The sequence below is a fragment of the Arachis stenosperma genome, chromosome 2 (genome assembly GCF_014773155.1).
Source record: "Arachis stenosperma cultivar V10309 chromosome 2, arast.V10309.gnm1.PFL2, whole genome shotgun sequence".
In the NCBI taxonomy this organism is placed as follows: Eukaryota; Viridiplantae; Streptophyta; class Magnoliopsida; order Fabales; family Fabaceae; genus Arachis; species Arachis stenosperma.
Window position 1 is genome coordinate 94,184,944 of NC_080378.1, and position 14,676 is coordinate 94,199,619.

Sequence of the window (14,676 nt, forward strand, 5' to 3'; positions counted from 1 at the left end):
GTCTCTGCTCCTGCTCATATGAAAGAGAAGAGAACAAGAAAATGTGGAATCCTCTATGTCACAGTATAGAGATTCCTTGAGGTGTCAGAAGAACAGAAAAATAGAAGAAAGAGGTAGAAGAATTCGAACTTAATCAGATAGAGTTCGAATTGTGCATTGAGAAAGAGTGGTACTCCAGAAATAGAAGGATGTGAGAAGAGAGGAGGAGCTTTTTCGAAAATTAAGTTAAAGAATTTGAAAACATTTTGAAAAAAAAAACACTAATTAATTTTCGAAAATAAGAGTGGGAAAGAAATCAAGTGATTTTTGAAAAAGATTTTGAAATTAGAAATAAAAAAGATTTGATTGAAAACTATTTTGAAAGAGATGTGATTAAAAAGATATGATTGGTTTTAAAAAAATGTGATTGAGAAGATATGAGTTGAAAAACATTTTTAAAAGATTTGATTTTAAAAATTAATAACTTGGCTATCAAGAAAAGATATGATTCAAACATTAAACCTTTCTCAACAGAAAAGGCAACAGACTTGAAATGTTGAATCAAATCATTAATTGATAGCAAGTATCTTTGAAAAAGGAAAGAAATTGATTTTGAAAACATTTGATTGAAAAGATATGATTTGAAAAAGATTTGATTTTGAAAAGCTTTGAAAACTTGAAAAAAAATTTATTTGAAAACAAAATCCTCCCCCTTGTGCCATCCTGGCATTAAACGCCCAAAATGGTATCCATTCTGGCGTTTAACGCCCAAAATGCTACCTTTTTGGGCGTTAAACGCCCAACCAGGTACCCTGGCTGGCGTTTAAACGCCAGTCTGTCTTTCTTCACTGGGCGTTTTGAACGCCCAGCTTTTTCTGTGTAATTCCTCTGCTGCATGTTCTGAATCTTCAGTTCCCTGTACTATTGACTTGAAAATAGAACCAAGATCAAATAAACAATGCATTGCAAGACACCAAACTTAAAATTAGACACTAGACTCAAACAAGAAACATAAAATATTTTTGGTTTTTATGATTTTGAAATTTTTTTGTGCTTTTTTCGAAAATTATATGAAAATAGAAAATAAAAGTTCAGAATTCTCAGTTTGGATTCCAGGAATCATTGCAATGCTAGTCTAAGACTCCGGTCCAGGAATTAGACATGGCTTCACAGCCAGCCAAGCTTTCAAAGAAAGCTTCGGTCCAAAACATTAGACATGGCCAATGGCCAGCCAAGCCTTAGCAGATCATTGCTCCAATAGCAAGATTGATAGAGATCAACAAGCTCTTGTGATGATCAGTTGAAACCTCGGTCCAATAAGTTTAGACATGGCTTCTCAGCCAGCCAGACTTCAACAGATCATCATGAAACACTAGAATTCATTCTTAAGAACTCTGAAAAAAAAATACCTAATCTAAGCAACAAGATGAACCGTCAGTTGTCCATACACAAAACAATCCCCGGCAACGGCGCCAAAAACTTGGTGTGCGAAATTGTGATCACTACTTTTCACAACTTAAATAATCCCTAGTAATGGCCCCAAGAACTTGGTGCTCAATACCATGGCATAAACACAACTTTGCACAACTAACCAGCAAGTGCACTGGGTCGTCCAAGTAATAAACCTTACGCGAGTAAGGGTCGATCCCACGGAGATTGTTGGTATGAAGCAAGCTATGGTCACCTTGTAAATCTTAGTCAGGCAGACTCAAATGGGTATAGTGATATACGAATAAAGCATAAAGATAAAGATAGAGGTACTTATGTAATTCATTGGTAGGAACTTCAGATAAGCGTATGAAGATGCCTTCCCTTCCGTCTCTCTGCTTACCTACTGTCTTCATCCAATCCTTCTTACTCCTTTCCATGGCAAGCTTATGCAAGGGTTTCACCGTTGTCAGTGGCTACCTCCCATCCTCTCAGTGAAAATGTTCCTATGCTCTGTCACAGCATATGGCTAATCAGCTGTCGGTTCTCGGTCAGGCCGGAATAGAATCCAGTGATTCTTTTGCGTCTGTCACTAACGCCCGACCTGCTAGGAGTTTGAAGCACGTCACAGTCATTCAATCATTGAATCCTACTCAGAATACCACAGACAAGGTTTAGACCTTCCGGATTCTCTTGAATGCCGCCATCAGTTCTCGCCTATACCATGAAGATTCCGATTAAAGAATCCAAGAGATAAACACTAGAGCCTTGGTTGCTTGTAGAACAGAGTGGTTGTCAGTCACTTTGTTCATAAGTGAGAATGATGATGAGTGTCACGGATCATCACATTCATCAAGTTGAAGAACAAGTGATATCTTGGACAAAGAACAAGCGGAATTGAATAGAAGAACAATAGTAATTGCATTAATACTCGAGGTACAGCAGAGCTCCACACCTTAATCTATGGTGTGTAGAAACTCCACCGTTGAAAATACATAAGAATAAGGTCTAGGCATGGCCGAATGGCCAGCCTCCCAAAGTGAGTTCAATCATAAAAACATGATCAAAAGCTCTCCCCCTTAATACAAATAGCAAAGGGTCCTATATATAGAGAACTCGTAGCCTAGGGTGTACAGAGATGAGTAAATGACATAAAAATCCACTTCCGGGCCCACTTGGTGTGTGCTTGGGCTGAGCAATGAAGCAATTTCGTGTAGAGACTCTTCTTGGAGTTAAACGCCAGCTTTTATGCCAGTTTGGGCGTTTAACTCCCATTTTGGTGCCAGTTCTGGCGTTTAACGCTGGGATTTCTGAGGGTGACTTTGAACGCCGATTTGGGCCATCAAATCTTGGGAAAAGTATAAACTATCATATATTGCTGGAAAGCCCAGGATGTCTACTTTCCAACGCCGTTAAGAGCGCGCCAATTGGGCTTCTGTAGCTCCAGAAAATCCACTTCGAGTGCAGGGAGGTCAGAATCCAACAGCATCTGCAGTCCTTTTCAGTCTCTGAATCAGATTTTTGCTCAGGTCCCTCAATTTCAGCCAGAAAATACCTGAAATCATAGAAAAATACACAAACTCATAGTAAAGTCCAGAAAAGTGAATTTTAACTAAAAACTAATAAAAATATACTAAGAACTCAACTAAAACTACTAAAAACATACTAAAAACAATGCCAAAAAGGGTACAAATTATCCGCTCATCAACGATGCAGGAAATCCAGAACGTGGCAAGGGAGTATATCAATGATGAAGAAGTCAGCCAGGTAGTGGCAGCCAACAAGCAGCAGCCCACCTATAACCAGCCTCGACAGCACGGCAACCGAGAGAGGCTTAAGGAACACTCCAAGGACGGAGTCCCGGCCAAAAACTCCAGACCATTTCCCCCGGGTTGGCAAGTTCACCAATTATACCCCCTAGCCGCCCCAATTGTGGAGGTCTATCAACAAATAGCTGATAAAGGTATCCTGTCAAAGCCCCGACCTCTCAAGGACAAGACCGAGGGAAACAAGAACCTTTATTGTGATTACCATAAGGGATTCGGTCATAAGACCCAAGACTGTTTTGATCTGAAAGACGCCTTGGAACAGGCGATCCGAGATGGAAAGCTGGCGGAACTATCCCATCTCATAAGAGAGCCGAGAATGCGAGATAGAGATCGGCCCGAGGACAAGGACAAAGCTGTGAGGCAAAGAAGAAAACCAGAGGAGGATAGCAAACGTGGACTCACGGTGGTGAACGTCGTAGTCGGAAGGGATGTTGCCCCCAGATCGAGGTCGGCGTGCAGAAAGGACGCCAAAGTCTTAGCAATATCCTCGTCTAGCACCGCACCTCCCCCCGGGAAAGTACCGCTAATCTCGTTTGGACCTGAAGACCAGTGGACTGAAGGCATGCCAGAAAACCCTCCTATGGTGATCATGGTCAGGGTTGGAACCGGGCTGGTAAAGCGAATCCTGGTGGACACCGGCGCGGATTCGAACATCATGTTCCGTAATGTATTTGATGCCCTAGGTCTGCGAGATACCGACCTGAAAACCCACCAACACGGTGTGGTCGGTCTTGGAGACCACTTCATCAAGTCGGATAGAATAATTTCTTTACCGATTTCCATAGGCAGAGGTCCAGTGAGGAGGACCGTAATGGCGGAGTTCATTGTCCTAAGGGACTTCACAGCCTATAATATCATAATGGGAAGAGAAACCATCAATGATCTCAGAGCAATAATCTACACTAAGTTACTGGTAATGAAGTTTGTTGCTGATAATGGGTCGATTGGATCCATCAAGGGAGACTTGGAAACGGCGGTCGCATGCGACAATGCCAGCCTCTCCCTAAGGAAGAAATCAAAGGAGGCAGTCAGGGTCTTCTTAGCCAACCTGGATGCAAGAGTTAAAGAGAAACCGAGGCCAAAGCCTAAGGGAGACCTCGAGAAAATCAGAGTCGGCGACTCTGAGGCCAGGTTCACCTTCGTGAACAGGAACCTCCCTCATGAAGTAAAAGAGCCACTGGTGGAAGTGATTCGAAAAAACGGCGACCTATTTGCATGGACACCAGCCGACATGCCGGGTATTGATCCCAGGGTCATGTCGCATCACCTAGCGGTGAGAGTCGATGCCAAGCCAGTAGCATAGAGGAGGAGGAAAATGTCCCAGAAAAAAGCCGATGAAGTGGCCAGACAGACGGCCGGCCTCTTACAAGCGGAATTCGTCCGGGATTTGGAGTACTCAACATGGCTGTCAAATGTTGTCCTGGTCAGGAAACCCAGTGGGAAGTGGAGAATGTGTGTGGATTACTCTAACCTGAACAAGGACTGCCCCAAGGACTCCTTGCCCCTCCCTAATATCGACGCACTGGTAGACGCGGCCTCGGGATACCGGTACCTGAGCTTCATGGATGCCTATTCGGGATATAACCAGATCCCGATGCACCAACCAGATGAAGAAAAGACGGCGTTCATAACGCCAGGAGGAACATATTGTTAAAAGTGATGCCGTTTGGGCTAAAGAACGCGGGATCCACATACCTAAGGCTCATGAACAAGATATTCTGTGACCTCATCAGTAAGACGGTGGAGGTCTATGTGGACGATATCCTAGTCAAGACCATCGAGGCTGACAACCTCATTGGTGACTTGGAAACCGTGTTTGCAGCCCTTCGACGATACAACATGAGGCTGAACCCGCTCAAGTGCACCTTCGCCATGGAGGCTGGGAAATTCCTAGGATTTATGATAACCCAAAGGGGGTAGAAGCCAATCCAGAGAAGTGTGAAGCGATCTTACAAATGACAAGCCCGGGAAGCGTAAAGGATGTGCAGAGGCTTGCCGGAAGGCTAACGGCACTATCCCAATTTCTCGGCGCGTCGGCTACCAAGGCCATCCCTTTCTTCAATTTGATGAAGAAAGGGATAGCGTTCGAATGGACCCCGGCTTGCGAGGAAGCTTTTAATCACTTCAAGAGAATCATCTCGTCACCGCCAGTCCTCGATAAGCCCAAAACCGGGGAAACACTTTTCCTATACTTGGCAGTAATAGACGAGGCCTTGGCGGCCGTTCTGTTGCGAGAAGAGGGGAAGGTTCAGCAGCCGATCTACTTCGTAAGCAGAATGCTACAAGGAGCGGAGTTGAGATACAGCAAGTTAGAAAAACTCGCCTACGCGCTGCTGACCTCGTCCCGCAGGCTCCGGAAATATTTTAAAGGGCACCCGATAACAATTAGAACAGATCAGGAGATTCGACAGGTATTGCAGAAACCCGACCTGGCGGGCAGGATGATGGCATGGGAAATCAAGCTATCCCAATATGACCTGTAGTATGAGCCCAGACACGCCATCAAGGCCCAAGCGATGGCCGATTTCTTAGTTGAGGTAACAGGGGATCCTCCCGGCAACACGAACACATGGTGGAAGTTCCATGTAGATGGAGCCTCCAACCAAACTTTTAGAGGAGCAGGAATCATACTGGAAAGCCCTTCCGGGGTCGTGTACGAACAGTCGATCAAGTTCGACTTTCCCATGTCCAACAATCAAGCGGAGTACAAGACCCTCATCGGCGGCCTCCAGTTAGCAAAAGAGGTCAGGGCCACTAGAGTATAAGTGTGTAGTGACTCCCAGATCGTCATCTCACAGGTCAATGGGACTTACCAAGCAAGGGACTCACTGCTGCAGAAGTACTTGGAGAAGGTCAATAGGATGAGCAAGGAGTTTGACGAAGTCACTGTACAACACGTCCATAGGGAGAAGAACGCAAGAGCCAACCTCTTATCAAAGCTGGCAAGCACAAAACCAGGGACGGGCAACCGTTCCCTCATCCAAGGCCTAATGAAAGAACCAGCAGTAACCTTAGACTTCGTCCATTCAAACCCCTCATGGATGGATGCGATTACCAATTTCTTGGAAAGTGGTAAACTCCCCAGCGATGACAAAGCGGCAAGGGGGCTAAGAAGGGAATCAGCCAAGTACACCGCAATACAGGGCCGGTTGTTTAAAAAAGGACTTAGCCAACCCCTACTGAAATGCCTGCATCTCGACCAAACGGACTACGTGCTACGTGAAGTCCACGAAGGATGTTGTGGCCACCACATCGGGGGGAAGGCTCTAGCCCAAAAACTTGTCAGGGTTGGTTACTACTGGCCTTCGATAATGGCGGACTCCAAAGCGTTCGTGGAAAAGTGCAAAAGGTGTCAAGAGAACGCCAACTTCCACAAAGCACCGGCAGTAGAACTTAGCCTTCTGATGGCTTCCCGACCATTTTCACAGTGGGGAATAGACCTGTTGGGGCCCTTTCCAGTAGGGCCCGGACAGGTAAAATACCTAATCATAAATGATTATTACACCAAGTGGGTGGAAGCTGAGCCACTAGCCAGCATATTGATGAGCGGATAATTTATACGCTTTTTGGCATAGTTTTTATATAGTTTTTAGTAAGTTTGAGCTACTTTTAGGGATGTTTTCCTTAGTTTTTATGTTAAATTCACATTTCTGGACTTTACTATGAGTTTGTGTGTTTTTCTGTGATTTCAGGTAAATTCTGACTGAAATTGAGGGATTTGAGCAAAACTCTGAAAAAGGCTGACAAAAGGACTGCTGATGCTGTTGGATTCTGACCTCCCTACACTCGAAATGGATTTTCTGGAGCTACAGAACTCCAAATGGCACGCTCTCAACGGCGTTGGAAAGTAGACATCCAGGGCTTTCCAGCAATATATAATAGTCCATACTTTAATCAAAGAATGACGACGTAACTTGGCGTTAAACGCCAAGTACATGCTGCTGTCTGGAGTAAAACGCCAGAAAAACGTCATGATCCGGAGTCAAACGCCCAAAACACGTCATAATCTGAAGTTTGACGCCAAGAAATGCCTCTATACGTGGATTGATCAAGCTCAGCCCAAACACACACCAAGTGGGCCCCGGAAGTGAATTTATGCATCAATTACTTACTTATGTAAACCCTAGTAGCTAGTCTAGTATATATAGGACCTCTTACTATTGTATTAGACATGCTGGATTGTATTTTTCTATCCTGTGATCACGTTTAGGGGGCTGGCCATTCGGCCATGCCTGGACCTCTTGCTTATGTATTTTTAACGGTGGAGTTTCTGCACACCATAGATTAAGGGTGTGGAGCTCTGCTGTACTTCAAAGATTAATGAAGTTCTATTTTCTTTTATCCAATTCCTCTTTTATTCTTATTCCAAGATATTCATTCGTACCCAAGAACATGATGAATGTGATGAGTTAGATAACCCTCATCATCATTCTCACTGATGAACGTGCGTGATTGACAACCACTTCCGTTCTACATGCAAAGAAGCTTGAATGTGTATCTCTTAGATTCCCCAACAGAATCTTCGTGGTATAAGCTAGATGGATGGCGGCATTTATCTGGATCCGGAAAGTCCAACCTTGTCTGTGGTGTTCCAAGTAGGATCCTGGGAATCCGGAAAGTCTCACCTTGTCTGTGGTATTCCGAGTAGGATTCCGTTCATGAATGACTGTGACGTGCTTCAAACTTTAACCTGCTGGGCGTTAGTGACAAACGCAAAAGAGGGATTCTATTCCAGTAGGAGCGGGAACCAACCGGTGATTGGCCGTACTGTGACAGAGTGCGTGCATTAGCTTTCACTGCGAGGATGGGATGTAGCTATCAACCATGGGTGATGCCTCCAGACTGGTTAGCTGTGCGAGTGACAGCCGCACAGGTTATTTCCCCGAGAGGAATGAAAGTAGCCACAGCTGATAGTGAACCCCTATACAAAGCTTGCCATGGAAAGGAGTAAGAAGGATTGGGTCGAAGGAATAGGAGAGCAGGCGTCCGAGAGCTCTACAGCATCTCCATTCCGCTTATCTGAAATTCCTACCAATGAATCTACATAAGTATTTCTATCCCTTTTATTATTTATTTTCTTATTTCTATTTTCGAACCCATAACTTTTTAATCTGCCTAACTGAGATTTGCAAGGTGACCATAGCTTGCTTCATACCAACAATCTCTGTGGATTCGACCCTTACTCACGTAAGGTTATTACTTGGACGACCCAGTACACTTGCTGGTTAGTTGAACGGAGTTGTGAAGGAAGGTCAATTTCCAAAAGGAATAATAAATAAACAGTGCCCTAAGGGTATTTGCCAAAGCTCAAAAGATAGAATAAAATTTATACAACTTAAGAATGTTGAATCACAATTTCGTCCACCAAGTTTTTGGCGCCGTTGCCGGGGATTGTTCGAGTATGGACAACTGACGGTTCATCTTGTTGCTCAGATTAGGTAATTTTCTTTTCAAAAATCTTTCTCAAAATTTTTCTTTTTATTTTTCGTTTTTTCAAAACTTTATTTTCGAAAATAATTAATAAAAATCCAAAAAAATTCATAAAATTATAAAAATCAAAAATATTTTGTGTTTCTTGTTTGAGTCTTGTGTTAATTTTTAAGTTTGGTGTCAATTGCATGCTTTTAAAAATTTTCTTGCATTTTTCGAAAATCCCATGCATTCATAGTGTTCTTCATGATCTTCAAGTTGTTCTTGACAAGTCTTCTTGTTTGATCTTGATGATTTCTTGTTTTGTGTTGTTTGTTGTTTTTCATGTGCATCTTTGCATCCATAATTTCCATGCATTAAAGATTTCTAAGTTTGGTGTCTTGCATATTTTCTTTGCATCAAAAATTTTTCAAAATTATGTTCTTGATGTTCATCATGATCTTCAAAGTGTTCTTGGTGTTCATCTTGACATTCATAGCATTCTTGCATGCATTCATTGTTTTGATCCAAAAATTTCATGCATAAAATGTTTTTGTTGTTTTTCTCTTTCATAATTAAAAATTCAAAAATAAAAAAAATATCTTTTCCTCATTTCTCTCCAAATTTTCGAAATTTTGGGATTGACTTGGTCAAAAATTTTCAAAATTAGTTGTTTCTTACAAGTCAAGTCAAAATTTCAATTTTAAAAATCATATCTTTTTCATTTTCTATTTTTCGAAAATTTCAAAAATCTTTTTCAAATTATTTTCAAAATCTTTTTCTTATCTTTACATGTAATTTTCGAAAATTCACTAATAATTAATGTGATTGGTTCAAAAATTTGAAGTTTGTTACTTTCTTGTTAAGAAAGGTTCAATCTTTAAGTTCTAGAATCTTATCTTGTAGTTTCTTGTTAGTGAAGTAAATAATTTCAAATTTTTAAAATTAAAATCTTTTTATCTTTTATTTTATCTTTTTCAAAAAAAAAAAAATTTATCTTTTTCAAAATTTGATTTCAAAATATCTTATCTAACTTCTTATCCTCTTATCTTTTTAAGTTTTGATTTCAAAATCTTTTTCAATCAACTAACTAACTTTTTGTTTGTTTCTTATCTTTTTCAAAACCACCTAACTACTTTTCCCTCTCTAATTTTCGAAAATATCTCTCTCTTTTTCAAAAATTCTTTTTAATTAATTAATTGTTTCATGTTTTAATTTTAATTACATTTTATCTCTAATTTTCGAAAATCACTAACTTCTTTGTCAAAATTAATTTCGAAATCTCTCTTCTCTTTTCTTCTTCTATTTAATTATTTAATTACTAACACTTCTCTTCACCTCTCTTCATTCATATCCTAACATCTCATCTCACATCTCTGCCATCCTCACAGTTGTGTTTCTTTTCTTCCACTCTTCTTATACCCCTTTCTTCTTCTACTAACATAAAGGAATCTCTATACTGTGACATAGAGGATTCCTCTTTCTTTTCTTGTTTTCTTCTCTTTCATATGAGCAGGAACAAGGATAAAGGCACTCTTGTTGAAATTGATCCAGAACCTGAAAGGACTCTGAAGAGAAAATTAAGAGAAGCTAAATTACAACAATCCAGAAACAACCTTTCAGAAACATTAGCACAAGAGGTGATGGCCGAAAATAATAATAATAACTCAAGGAGAATGCTTGGTGACTTCACAAAGCCAACATCCAAGTTTGATGGAAGAAGCATCTCCATTCCTGCCATTGGAGCCAATGACTTTGAGCTTAAGCCTCAACTAGTTGCTTTAATGCAACAAAACTGCAAGTTTTATGGACTTCCATCTGAAGATCCTTACCAGTTTTTAACTGAGTTCTTGCAGATCTGTGACACTGTAAAGACAAATGGAGTTAATCCTGAAGTCTACAGACTCTTGCTTTTCCCTTTTGCTGTAAGAGACAGAGCTAGAGTATGGTTGGATTCACAACCCAAGGATAGCCTGGACTCATGGGATAAGCTAGTCACTGCCTTCTTGGATAAGTTCTTTCCTCCTCAAAAGCTGAGCACGCTGAGAGTGGATGTTCAAACCTTCAAACAAAAAGATGGTGAATCCCTCTATGAAGCTTGGGAAAGATACAAGCAGATGACCAAGAGATGTCCATCTGACATGTTTTCAGAATGGACCATATTAGATATATTCTATTATGGTCTCTCTGAATTTTCGAAAATATCATTGGACCATTCTGCAGGTGGATCTATTCACCTGAAGAAAACGCCTGAAGAGGCTCAAGAACTCATTGACATGGTTGCAAACAACCAGTTTATGTACACCTCTGAGAGGAATTTCGGGAACAATGGGGTACCTCAGAAGAAAGGAGTTCTTGAAATTGATGCTCTGAATGCCATACTGGCTCAGAACAAAGTGTTGACTCAACAGGTCAACATGATCTCTCAAAATCTGAATGGATTACAACATGCATCCAATAGTACTAGAGAGGCAGCTTCTGAAGAAGCTTATGATCCTGAGAACCCTGCCATGGCAGAGGTTAATTACTTAGGTGAACCTTATGGAAACACCTATAACTCATCATGGAGAAATCATCCAAATTTCTCATGGAAGGATCAACAAAAACCTCAACAAGGTTTTAACAATGGTGGACGCACAAGGCTGAATAATAGTAAGCCATATCCATCATCTTCTCAGCAACAGACAGAGAACTCTGAACAAAACACTTCTAATTTAGCCAATATAGTTTCTGATCTGTCAAAAGCCACTTTCAGTTTCATGAATGAAACAAGATCCTCCATTAGAAATTTGGAGGCACAAGTGGGCCAGCTGAGCAAGAAAGTCATTGACACTCCTCCCAGTACTCTCCCAAGTAATACAGAAGAAAATCCAAAAGGAGAGTGCAAGGCCATTGATTTAATCAAAGTGGCCGAATGCACCAAGGAGGAGGAGGACGAAAATCCTAGTGAGGAAGACCTCCTGGGACGTTCCTCAAGCAAGAAGGGGTTTCCTATTAAGGATCCTGAGGAATCTGAGGCTCATCTAGAGACCATAGAGATACCTTTAAATCTCCTTCTGCCATTCATGAGCTCTGAAGAATATTCATCCTCTGAAGAGAATGAAGATGTGACTGGAGAGCAAGCTGCTCTATATTTAGGAGCTATCATGAAGCTGAATGCCAAGCTGTTTGGTAATGAGACCTGGGAAAGTGAACCTCCCTTGCTCATTAGTGAACTAGATACTTGGATTCAGAGAACTCTACCTCAAAAGAAACAAGATCCTGGCAAGTTCTTAATACCTTGCACCATTGGCACCATGAGCTTTGAAAAAGCTCTATGTGATCTTGGGTCAGGGATAAATCTTATGCCACTCTCTGTAATGGAGAAGCTGGGAATCATTGAGGTACAACCTGCCTTGTTCTCATTACAATTGGCAGATAAGTCCATAAGACAAGCTTATGGAGTAGTGGAGGACGTGCTAGTAAGGGTTGAAGGCCTTTACATCCCCACTGATTTCATAATCCTAGACACTAGGAAGGAAGATGATGAATGCATCATCCTAGGAAGACCTTTCCTAGCCACAGCAGGTGCTGTAATAGATGTCAACAGAGGTGAATTAGTCCTTCAATTGAATGGAGAATACCTTGTGTTTCAGGCACATGGCCATCTGATGAGCGGATAATTTGTATGCTTTTTGGCATTGTTTTTAGTATGTTTTTAGCATCTTTTAGTTAGTTTTTAGTATATTTTTATTAGTTTTTAATTAAAATTCACTTTTCTGGACTTTACTATGAGTTTGTGTGTTTTTCTGTGATTTCAGGTATTTTCTGACTGAAATTGAGGGTCCTGAGCAAAAATCTGATCCAGAGACCAAAATGAACTGCAGATGCTGTTGGATTCTGACCTCCCTGCACTCGAAGCGGATTTTCTGGAGCTACAGAAGCCCAATTGGCGCGCTCTCAACGGCGTTGGAAAGTAGACATCCTGGGCTTTCCAGCAATATATAATAGTCCATACTTTGCCCAAGATTTGATGGCCCAAACCGGCGCTCAAAGTCACCTACAGAAATTCCAGCGTTAAACGCCGGAACTGGCATAAAACTTGGAGTTAAACGCCCAAACTGGCATGAGAACTGGCGTTTAACTCCAGAAAACGTCTCTACACATAAAAGCTTCAATGCTCAGCCCAAGCACACACCAAGTGGGCCCGGAAGTGGATTTTTCTGTCATTTACTCATTTCTGTAAACCTGAGGACACTAGTTTACTACTTATAGGACCTTTTGACTTTGTAATCAGTACCTTATGCAACCTTATGACATTTTACACGTTTTCTTCCACAGCATGAGTCTCTAAACCCCATGGTTGGGGGTGAGGAGCTCTGCTGTGTCTTGATGGATTAATGCAATTACTACTGTTTCTTATTCAATCATGCTTGCTTCCATTCTAAGATAACACTTGTTCTTAATCCGGATGAATGTGATGATCCGTGACAATCATCATCATTCTCAACTATGAACACGTGCCTGACAACCACCTCTGTTCTATTTTAGATTGAGTAGTTATCTCTTGGGTTCTTTAATCGGAATCTTCGTGGTATAGGCAGGACCTGATGGCAGTATTCAAGAGAATCCGGAAGGTCTAAACCTTGTCTGTGGTATTCTGAGTAGGATTCAATGATTGAATGACTGTGACGTGCTTCAAACCTGTAATCTACTGGGCGTTAGTGACAGACGCAAAAGAGTGATTCTATTCCGGTAGAGGAGGGAACCAAACCGGTGATTGGCAGCACTGTGACAGAGTGTGTGCATTAGCTTTCACTGCGCGGATGGGAGGTAGCTGCTGACAACAGTGAGACCCTACACGAGCTTGCCATGGAAGGAGACTTGCGTGTTTGATGAAGAAGACAGTAGGAAAGCAGAGATTCAGAAGATGGAGCATCTCCAAACCTCAACCCATTCTCCATTACTGCAGTACACGTAACCATTTCATGTCCTTTTGCTTTTTACAATCACTCCTGATAATTTCTGATCTCCTGACTAAGATTTACAAGATAACCATAGCTTGATTCAAGCCGACAATCTCCGTGGGATCGACCCTTGCTCACGCAAGGTATTACTTGGACGACCCAGTGCACTTGCTGGTTAGTTGTGCGGGATTGCAAAAGTGTTATTGCAATTTCGTGCACCAAGTTTTTGGCGCCGTTGCCGGGGATTGTTCGAGTTTGGACAACTGACGGCTTATCTTGTTGCTTAGATTAGGACTATTTTTGTTGGTTTAGAGTCTTTTAGTTGAGTCTAGTTTCATATTCTAAGTTTGGTGTCCTCTTTGTGTTTTTCCTTTAAAATTTTCGAAAAAAATTAGTGTTTGATTTTCTAAAATTTTAAGTTTGGTGTCTTTTTGTGTTTTTCTCTTTCCTCTTTTTAAGAATCAAATCTTTTTTTCATAAAAATTTTTCAATCATATCTTTTTAATTGCTGTTTTCAAAATCTTTTTTTTGACTAATTGATTCAGTTCTCAATTTGCTTTGATCTTATTTTATTTTTAAATTTTCGAACATTATTCTATTTTTCTTTTATCTTATTTTATTTTATTTTAAATTTTCTTTTTTTCGGTTATTTCAAAAAAAAAATAAAAATAAACAAAAATTTATCTCTTTGCAATTATTCTCATTTCCCTTTTGTCCATTATGGACTTAAGTGGAATTAATCAGTCCAAGAGGACTCTGGGGTCTTATGCCAACCCCAGTACAGCTGCATATGGGAGTAGCATCTGTGTACCTCCCATCAAAGCAAGCAGCTTTGAGCTAAACCCTCAACTCATTATCATAGTGCAGCAAAATTGCCAGTATTCCGGTCTTCCACAGGAAGAACCTACTGAGTTTCTGGCACAGTTCTTACAAATTGCTGACACAGTGCATGATAAAGAGGTAGATCAGGATGTCTACAGACTATTACTGTTTCCATTTGCTGTAAAAGATCAAGCTAAAAGGTGGTTAAATAACCAACCTACAGCAAGCATAAAGACATGGAAACAGTTATCAGATAAATTCCT

At 41.0% G+C, this 14,676-nt stretch overlaps 1 protein-coding gene across 1 annotated transcript; it reads left to right on the forward strand.

Moving 5' to 3' along the window:
* Positions 1–3,117: 3,117 nt before the first annotated feature.
* On the forward strand, positions 3,118–4,539 carry LOC130963179 (uncharacterized). Its single transcript, XM_057889327.1, has one exon. It carries the CDS (start codon positions 3,118–3,120, stop codon positions 4,537–4,539), a length of 1,422 nt encoding a protein of 473 aa, XP_057745310.1.
* The last annotated feature ends 10,137 nt before the right edge of the window (positions 4,540–14,676 follow it).